This window comes from Miniopterus schreibersii (assembly GCF_964146895.1).
Source record: "Miniopterus schreibersii genome assembly, chromosome: 9".
NCBI classification, from domain to species: domain Eukaryota; kingdom Metazoa; phylum Chordata; class Mammalia; order Chiroptera; family Miniopteridae; genus Miniopterus; species Miniopterus schreibersii.
The window spans coordinates 83,992,073-84,000,827 of NC_138118.1; the positions used below are offsets into that span (position 1 = coordinate 83,992,073).

An 8,755-nucleotide genomic window follows, 5' to 3' on the forward strand; every position below is an offset into this window, starting at 1 on the left:
AGGTTGACACTCTGACCACCGAGCCGAGCCAGCTAGGGCGATGGTCTTATGTTCTTATGTCAAGTTCCACTTGCTCATTGCTGGTATATTCAAAGGGGTTGACTTTTGTGTATTAATCTTGCATCCTGCAAACTCGCTGTAATAGCTCAGTTCCAGGAGGGTTTGTGTGGTTTTTTTCCAATTCTTCCAGACTTTTTACATAGACTGTCATGTTATCCGCAAAGAAACAGAATTTTAATTCTCTCTTCCCAATCCGTATACCTTTTATTTCCTTTTCGTGTCTCACGGCATCAGCTAGGACTTGCCATACAATGTTGAAAAGGGGTGTAGCAGGGTCAGCCCTGCCTCATTCCCGATCTTAGCGGGAAAGCGTCCAGCTTCCCACCGTTGAGTATGACTTAACTGTAGGTTTCTTGTAGATGTTCTTTATCAAGCTTTTGAGGAACTTACCCTATATTCCTAGTTTTCTGAGAGTTTTGATCATAAGTGGATATTGGATTTTTTTAATGCTTGTTCTGCATCTATCGATGTGATCATGTGATATTTCCTTAGCCTTTTGATGTGATGGATCACATTAATTGAGTGTGGAACCAGCCTTGGACACCTGCTGTAAGTCCCACTTAGTCGTGGTGTATAATTCTTTTCACACCTTCTTAGATTCGATTTGCTAATATTTTTGTTGAAGGTTTTTGCATCTATGCTAGTGAGAGACATCGGTGTGTGGTTTTTCATTTTTGTAATGTCTTCATTTGGCTTGGGTATTAGGGTCATGCTGGCCTCATAGAGTGAGTTAGGAAGTGTTCCCTCTGCTTCTATGTTCTGGAAGATTAAGAGAATTGGTATAATTTCTTCCTTAAATGTTCAGTAGGGTGTGGGGCCAGCTTCTGCCACAGGCCAAGCCTGGAGCCCCTGCAGGGCCTGCGTCCAGACCCTGACCTTCTCCCCAGAGGGCTGCCCAATGCAGTGGGGAAGGGCCCTGGTTACAGGTGACTCTGTGTGACAGGCAGATGTGACGCGAGACACACACTGTACGTTTCACAATGTTTTCATTCACAAACACAAACACAAAGAGCCTCACTGTCCTAAAAGCAGGGTGCTTGTGTGCCAGGAGGTCAGGGCACCCTGGGGTGGCCTGGTGCAGTGAGAAAACAGGACACCGGGACGGTGTCCAGCAGCCCCCACATGGCGGGCCCTGGGACTTTGGACAAACTGCCCCTCTGCGGCCCACAGTTTCCCCACCTGGAAAATGAGGGACTGTGCCAGGTGAGCTCCATTTTCTTAATTACTCTTTACTAACTACACGTTCTTTTCAGAAAAAGTGAAATGGATTTAAGTGATGTTAAAATTCGCCTATAATCCCACCGCCTAGATATTACCAATGTTACCATTTCCTTCTGGTCTCTTTCTGGCTGTGTGCGCACATGTGTGGTGTGTGACATGTGTGTGCTGTATGTACGTGTGTGTGATTTTTGAAATGGCATCACACTGTCAGTTGCATAGCCTTTCTCATGTTACATGCCATGGACATCTGCCTGTAGGTGTGCACCTGCATGCCCATGCTCACATACATGTACATGCAAGCACACACACACACACGCAGGGCTCACACACAGCTTCCTGGCTGCAGAGTGTTCCTGCCCTTGGATGGGCCTAATTTATTGAACCCACGTGCTTGTCCTGGCTCTGCACACTGTCCCTAGAGGGCTCTTAAAGACGGTGCCCCCTCCCTGACAGCCGAGACAGGAAGAGAGAGACGGCTGGGCTGGTCACCTCCTGATATTCCTGTGAGTGGGACCCCCTCCTGCCTCAAACGTTTGCCCCCCATGACTTGCAGTCAGGAGGGCTGTGTCCCCCGGGGCCCCAGCAGCAGGGAGAGGAGGCGCCTTGCCCCTGCTCCAGGCCAGTTGGGCTGGGATGGGCTGTGCTAACTGGACAGGATGGTCTGTGGAGAGCCCCTGCCTCTGATGACCACCTTCCACACTCCCAAGCCTTCACCAGCACCCGGGTTCAGGGATCTCAAAGGATTGGGATCGTGCCTCAGATCTCACCTGAGTTTACAGAGAAAGGGGAGAAAAGGTGCCAAAATCCCTCTGCCCCCCAAAGCTCGCTGTGGCCAAGTGCTGGCATCAGGTTGCTTTTTCCAGCACTAGAGAGGGGCTGGGGCCAGGAGCACGGACCGTGGGGTCAGACAGTCCCCCTGCTCAGCCTGGTTGGCCAGGAACCGCCAACGGCCTTGAGCAGCCCCCCACCCCACCCCTGGGCTCAGTCTTCCCCTCGCTGAAATGGGTACAAGAGCCGCCGTTGGCGGAGGGGAGAGGACGCGTGAGAGCGATTCACAGACGGACGCCGCCGCCGCGGGCCTCTCGCCGCAGTCCCCCCCCCCCGGCGCTGCAGGGGGACCCCCCCGGGCGGCACTGAGATGCCAGTTAGGGGTCCCCAGCGCGACCCGCAGGTCCGTCAGCCGGCGCGGGGGCCCCTGAAGGACAAAGAAGGACCCGGCCGCAGGGTCAGCGCTGCCCCTCCTCTGACGCTGCCACGTGGAACGTCGCGGCCTCGGTTGCCTTGGAGACTGAGCTGGGGCGACGGCCCCCCAGTCCTTGGGGGTCGGATGGTGCCTGGACTACGGGGTGCACAGTGGGGCGGCGGTGCCCGGCTGCAGCCAGTCCGCAGGCCCCTGACCCCGGGACTCGGGGCGCACCTGCGGGTAAGAGGGGGCGCCAGGTGCAGACCCTCGGGGCTCGCGGCGCCGCCCGCGCCTCCTGCGCCTGCGCGGCCACGGCGTCGGCAGGTGAAAGCCGCGCCCAGGTGAGCACCTGCCCACCTGCCCACCTGCCGGCTGTGCGCCGCGGGGGCCTCGGAGCGGATGGAGCCCGGGGAGCAGGTGCGCCCGGCGGGGGCGGGGGGCGCGCTGGGGGAGGCCGACCTGCCTGGGCTCGGGTCGGGGGCCCCCCGAGCTGGCACCGGGTCTCTGGGTCCCCCCGAGTCGCTACCCGACCCCGTCCCGAGACCCCTGCCCACCCCCCTGGGCCGCCCCCACCTCCCCCCGGGTGCCTGGGCCCCAACCCCGGGGGGCCGGCTCAGCACCTTCCGGGGGGCCGGCCGGGGCCCAGGGGCAGCACCCCCACCCCCTCCTGCGGCTGGTCGCTGTCCGGGGCTGGGCCTCTCCTGGGAGGCCCCAGGGGACGGTCACGCCTGACCTCTAACCCCGCGCTTCGGCCGCAGAGGCCCCGCTGGAGGGACCCTCAGCCACCCGCGCCGGTCCCCCCACCGGGCCCAGGGGCTCTTGTCTCCTCTCACCTGTGACCAGGTGAGCGGCAGGTGAGCCGCAGGCCCTGACCCCTGACCCCGGCCCTCCGCCCGCCCCCACCGCAAGGAGACATGTTGTTGTTTAGCTGCTTCTAGAACTTCTCCAGACTCTTATCTTTCCTCGGTTTTCACATAAAAACTCCACCCAAAACGTGGAGCTCTTTTCTTATCCGCATATATTTTTAAAACTTTCGCAGATAGGAAACTGTTAAGGCCTCTGCGCGTGTATCCGTCAGGTGGTGGCTTTTTCCTGGTTTATCCTGTCTCTTAGTACGTGGCACCCTTTCTTTTTTCTTTTTTATTTTTTATTTATTTTAATTTTTGCTTCACAGAAGGTTTTAAAATTATATGTAGCTCAGCCTTTGCTTTCCTGGCCTCTGTGTTGAGTAATCATCAGAAAGCCGGCTCCTGACAGTTTACACAGGACTCACCTGTATTTCCTTCCAACACTTTTATGCCTTTGTTTTTTACATTTGAATCTTACATCCATTCGGAATTTTCTTGGAAAACGATTGACGTAAGATTTTGTAAATTCCTTTTTTCTGAGTAATCTAATGACTTTTTAAAGAGCACAGTTGCAACCCCTTGTCACGTACGTTAGGGCGAGGCATGAGGTGGGGACCTGGTGGTTCTGGGTTTTTTCCAAATGACCAACCAGCCAGAACAGCACGAAATGAGAAAAAACCGCTTCCCTGCTGGTGTGAAACCGTCTCTCCCGGGAGATGCTCCCAGCCTGTGCCTGGGTCCTCTGTTCTGAGGCTGTATTTGTAAAAACACTAAACTGCTTTACCTGTGAGTGCTCAGTGTGTTACAATATAATTCTGTCAAATAATAGAGGGAGGGCGTCCCCAACAATGTATCCACACTGTAACAGCTGATGTCTCAACTTTGAAAATGTATTTTAATAAACACTGCCTTTATAATTATTCAAAGTGTGTGTGTATACATTTTTGGGGGACACGCTATATGTCAAATTACCAACATGTGATCATCGGTCTTAGTTCACGTGTGTGACTTCTGAAGGCAGGTCCCAGACCTTCGGCCTCCACGATGCCCTGGGCTATCACCTGCAGGACACTCGACCCGCCCACGTGACTTCACTTGTGTGCAAACACCTGTAGTGTGTGTCAACGGTTTTGCTTTTTTACGTTGAGGTTAAATATTAAGCTGATTTCATTGATGTTACGTTTGTACTTTTTTCCAAAAAAAAAATTATTTTTACAACAACACAGCCTGTTTTCCGATCCTGTCCTTAGGGGTTCAGTGACCGTCCCTTAGCTCACCTGTGCTCTGTTTTTGACAGGTTTCTGGGTGGAGCTTCTCTGAGGACAAGGGCCCACCTTCCGTGCGGAGATCCTCGGGGACCGTCCCAAAGCACAGCACCCCTGCAGAAGGCTTTCTTCACCGCAGCAGGAGCCCGCTGGGCCGTGTCTCCTACCGCCGGGGAGGGGGCCCTGCTGATGGGTCCCCGCTGCCTGCGCGCTTCTCCCGGGACCTGCTGTCCCCCATCCGAGAGAGGCAGCTTTCTACCAGCTGGGCCTCTGAGGAGTCCAGTGTGCAGTTAGAGCCTGAGGTGGACCCCTGGGCTCCCGAGGAAGAGCCGCCCGTGCCAGCCGAGGTCACCCGGAAGCAGCCACGGCAACGGCGACAGCGAAAGGCCCAGCAGGGAGAGTCCCCGGGGAGCTGGATGGGAAACAAGGGGCTCCCTGGGATCTCAAACACTGCCGGGCGGAGGCACCGGGACCTGAAGAAGTTCGCGGCTGTGGTAGGTCCTGACCCCAGCCCTGTCCCTGTCCCCTGGGAGCTCTGGGTCCCCCAGGAGGTGGCCTGTGATTTGGGAGCAAGAGCACAGCTGTTCCTCACTAAAGGAACCTTGGCCCAGGCACGGCGAGGTCACAGGCTGGGGAGGCTGGGGGACTGGCCTTTTTAACGTCCAGGCCCCTCTTTGGGGGTTCCCCTGCCTCCAGGGGAAGGACCTTCGCTTGTGCCATTAAAATATGTGCCCCAGCATCCCCCCGTTCCCCAGACTCCTCGGCACACTGCTGTAGACCTTCCCGTGCTCTGGGGACAAGGCAGGATGACATAGGAGCCCTGGGAAGCCGCTCACTGTCCTGTGTCCCCTGTGGCCACCCCCTCTGCTCCCACTCTGGCTGGCACCGAGGGTCCCAATGTCCTCACCAGTCGGTGGGAGGGCCCCGGGCCCCTGTCGTGCTCTGAGCTCTGCTTGCAGCCCCTCAGTGTCCCTCTGACCTCCTGGTGCAGAGGTTCCTGAGAAGGGGCTGCTGGGGAGACTGCTCCCCCCTCCCGCAGGTCAGCAGCTGAGACCCCTCAGGGTCCCCAGCCCTGGGGTCCCGGGGCTCTGGATGCCCTCACCCCGACAGCCCTAGGAAACCTTGACCGGCTCCTCGGCAGCCTCTGAGCCCTGCTCTGCCCTGTCCTCTCAAGTCCTGGGCAGCGGGGTGCCCCACACCTGGTGGCCTCTCTTTCCATCCTGTTCTGACCTCTCTGGTGCTTCCTACTCCGCCTCTGAGGGTGGTTGGCTTCTGCCTCCCCAGGTGACTGCAGGGCGCTGTCACTTTGCCCGAGGCCCCCATCGCAGCTGCTCGACCCCTCCCCGCTCTGCCTGACCCACTGTCCACGTCCCAGCTGGTGTCAGCTTTTCCTGCTCCTATTTTGTGCCCCCCCCCCAGTTTTCACACTTCAGGGTACTTGGACCCTGACCTGCAGGGGTCCCCTTCCCCCTTCCTCCCCCAAGCCCGCTCCCTGCAGTCCAGCCGGGCACACTCGCTGGGGTCGGGCTGAGCCTGTCTCGCTTGGCAGCAGGGGCCGGCCTGCCGTGTCATCCCCACACTGTCCTGGAGCCTCTCTCCTGCTGCGGCTCCAGGAAGCGGGCGTGTGGGAAGCAGGGGGAACAGGCTGTCTACACCCAGACGCTGGGTCTGCAGGTGACCACACCCGCTGGCCCCTCTGTCCCGCCCCCTCCCCAGCCATCTCTGTGCCCTAGTCAGGCCCAGCTCCGTGGGCCCTGACCCTGCCTGTCCCACAGCCGTCCTCAGCCCTCTCCAGGGGTGGGGTGCGGCCTGAGTGGGGACGGTGCAGGCTGGCCAAGCCCCTCTGGCTCACGGCCCAGATGGTGCCCAGCGCTGACTGGTGGGCTGTCTGCAGGGTGGGTGCGCATTGCTTTTCCTACCAGCAAAAGCCAGGGTCCCACAGTCACCCCTCAGAGAGCCCGTTGCTCCCACAGATGGAGCGGGTCCGGCAGTGGGAGGCCCGCCAGCTCCGGAGCATCGAGGAGGCCACCCAGCACGACCTCACGGTGCAGGATGAGTGACCTCGCGGGACCAGGGAGCAGGGGCTCAGAGCCTGCCTTGGTCTGACTCTCATCCATCTGTCCGCCTGTCCTGCTCGTCTGTCCATCCCTCCAGCCAGCTGCCTGTAAGCCCCACGCCCTCCTCAGGACTTGCAGGTCCACCCTTGACACCCTGCCCCCCCATACACTGTGCCACTCGGGTGGGGCCTGTGGATAAACTTCTTGTTACTCAGATCCAAGTGTGGTCTTGAGGGGCCACCTGAGATGAGGGAGCAGGTGGGGGGGCAGGGGAGGCGGGGAGGGGGTGCCCCAGACCCTGCTTCCCCGAGTCCAGGATGACTTGGTGTAGGGTCAGTGACATTTTACAGGTAAAGACCAGGGACCTCTGGGACCCGCCGGCCGGGGGAAGGCAGGGGCATCTGACATTGTGGGCTCAGAGGGTCACCCCAGGAGAAGCCTGGAACACGGGCTCTCAACCTGAGGGCCTCTGGGACCTGCGGAGTTTCTTCCGTTCAGTGGTGGGCAGAGGAAGTTGCCCTCCTGCCCATGCCCCCAGCACTGAGCTCTACGGGCCAGGCGGAGGGGCCGTTGCTGACCCTCACGCTGTGGGGAAGAAAGGGAGCCCCTGAGCTTGTCTCACAGAAACCCGGCTCAAACCCCAACGTGAGGCACCCTAAAATGGGGCACCCCAACACGGGGAACATGAGGCATCCTAAAATAAGACTCCCTGACAGGGAACCCCAATATGAGGAACCCTGAAATGGGGCACCCCAAACAGACTCTAAGGCTGGGTGGAGAGGGTGGGACACGTAGGTGCCACGGGCGAGCAAGGCCAGGGTTTCTGAGGGCAGGGATGTACCTGAGCTTCGGGGGGGCAGATGGCAAACCTGGTCTCCCTGGAAGTGCCACATCCCTTTCAAGGTCCCCAACACGGAAGGAGCGATGACAGTCCTCCCAGGAGGGGATGGTCATTGGCTGTCATCGCAGACGCCCCGCGAGTGTGGTGAGATCGCATCCCCTGAGTGGTGTTTCAATGTGTGTTTCCTGAGCTAGTTCCTCCTTTATAAGCCAACTCTTCAGCTGGTTCACTTTTTCCTTTGTTATAACGATTATCAGATTATAAAACGACGTTTATTAATTTTTCAAATAAGACATGAAAGTGGAAAGAAGCGGGAACTAAATACCTTGGTGAAAGTAAGTCCTTCCCGTCGTCGTGATTAAAAGTAAAGTTTCTCGTGAAACCGTGGCCGCAGTCTGTGGGATGCACACTCTGGCCTCTATCTCTTCCTCGGCTCCATACTCGGAAAAACCCAGAAACGTGCTCACACCCCAACCGTGCTCTCGTGGTCCCCTGGGTGAGGCCCCAGCCGCCCCCTCAGACCCCTTCCTTCCCCGCCCACCAGCTCCAGGATGCTGGGGTCCCGGCGTCAACCCTGCTGCTCTTGATCCTGACGCAGGGATAGGACAAGCATTCGCTGTGTCCCGGTCACCACAGCCAGTGGCAAACCCTCCCCCCACCACTCACTCCGGCCAGGCTCCTTAGGGCCTCTCCCCCGCTAGGCCGGACCTTGGCCCGACCTTGGCCTGCGGAGTCCGGTTCTCGCCAACAATCCCGCTAAGCCTGCTGATGGAGGGCCCCCCGCCCCCAGCAGCTGGTCTAGTTCCTCAGCACCCTCCGCGATGTCCAAGTCCCTGTCCCTCCGACCTCACTCTGCTGAGTCTCCACACTTTCCTTATGGCCCCAGCGTCTCACCCACAGCTCCACCCGCCACACACGGGCTTTGTCGTCACAGGAGGGCAGAGCCAGCCAGGGTCCGAGAAGGGGGGGGGATTTGAGGAGATCACAGTGTCTCAGGCGGCAGTGTCTTAGCAACATGCACTTGTTTTCCCATGAAAATGGCCACAGCCCTGGTCGGCGTGGCTCAGAGGTTGAGCATCGTTCCAGGGACCAGGAGGTCACAGTCGATTCCCGGTCAGGGCACACGCCCGGGTCGTGAGCTCGGTCCCCAGGAGGGGCGTGCAGGAGGCAGCCCACCCGTGTTTCTCTTTCCCTCGCCCTTCCTCTCTCTCTCAAATCAATAAAAACCTATTTTACTTAAATAAAAACCACCACAGGTTTAGTCAAGCAATGTCTTCCTT

General features: G+C 58.4%; 1 protein-coding gene across 1 annotated transcript; it reads left to right on the top strand.

Annotated features, from left to right (window-relative positions):
- The first annotated feature begins 1,105 nt into the window (after positions 1 to 1,105).
- Positions 1,106 to 6,850, top strand: CCDC201 (coiled-coil domain containing 201). Its single transcript, XM_081146514.1, has 3 exons — positions 1,106 to 1,263; positions 4,610 to 5,071; positions 6,551 to 6,850. Exons 1-3 carry the CDS (start codon positions 1,183 to 1,185, stop codon positions 6,635 to 6,637), a joined length of 630 nt encoding a protein of 209 aa, XP_081002640.1. The 5' UTR covers positions 1,106 to 1,182; the 3' UTR covers positions 6,638 to 6,850.
- Positions 6,851 to 8,755: the final 1,905 nt, after the last annotated feature.

Bases quoted from the DNA above. Each gene is read 5' to 3' on its own strand.
- CCDC201 (XM_081146514.1), top strand. From the start codon at position 1,183: ATGGCGGGCCCTGGGACTTTGGACAAACTGCCCCTCTGCGGCCCACAG. The intron at 1,264-4,609 runs GTGAGCTCCATT...TGTTTTTGACAG, and splicing joins AAAATGAGGGACTGTGCCAG to GTTTCTGGGTGGAGCTTCTC. The intron at 5,072-6,550 runs GTAGGTCCTGAC...TTGCTCCCACAG, and splicing joins TGAAGAAGTTCGCGGCTGTG to ATGGAGCGGGTCCGGCAGTG.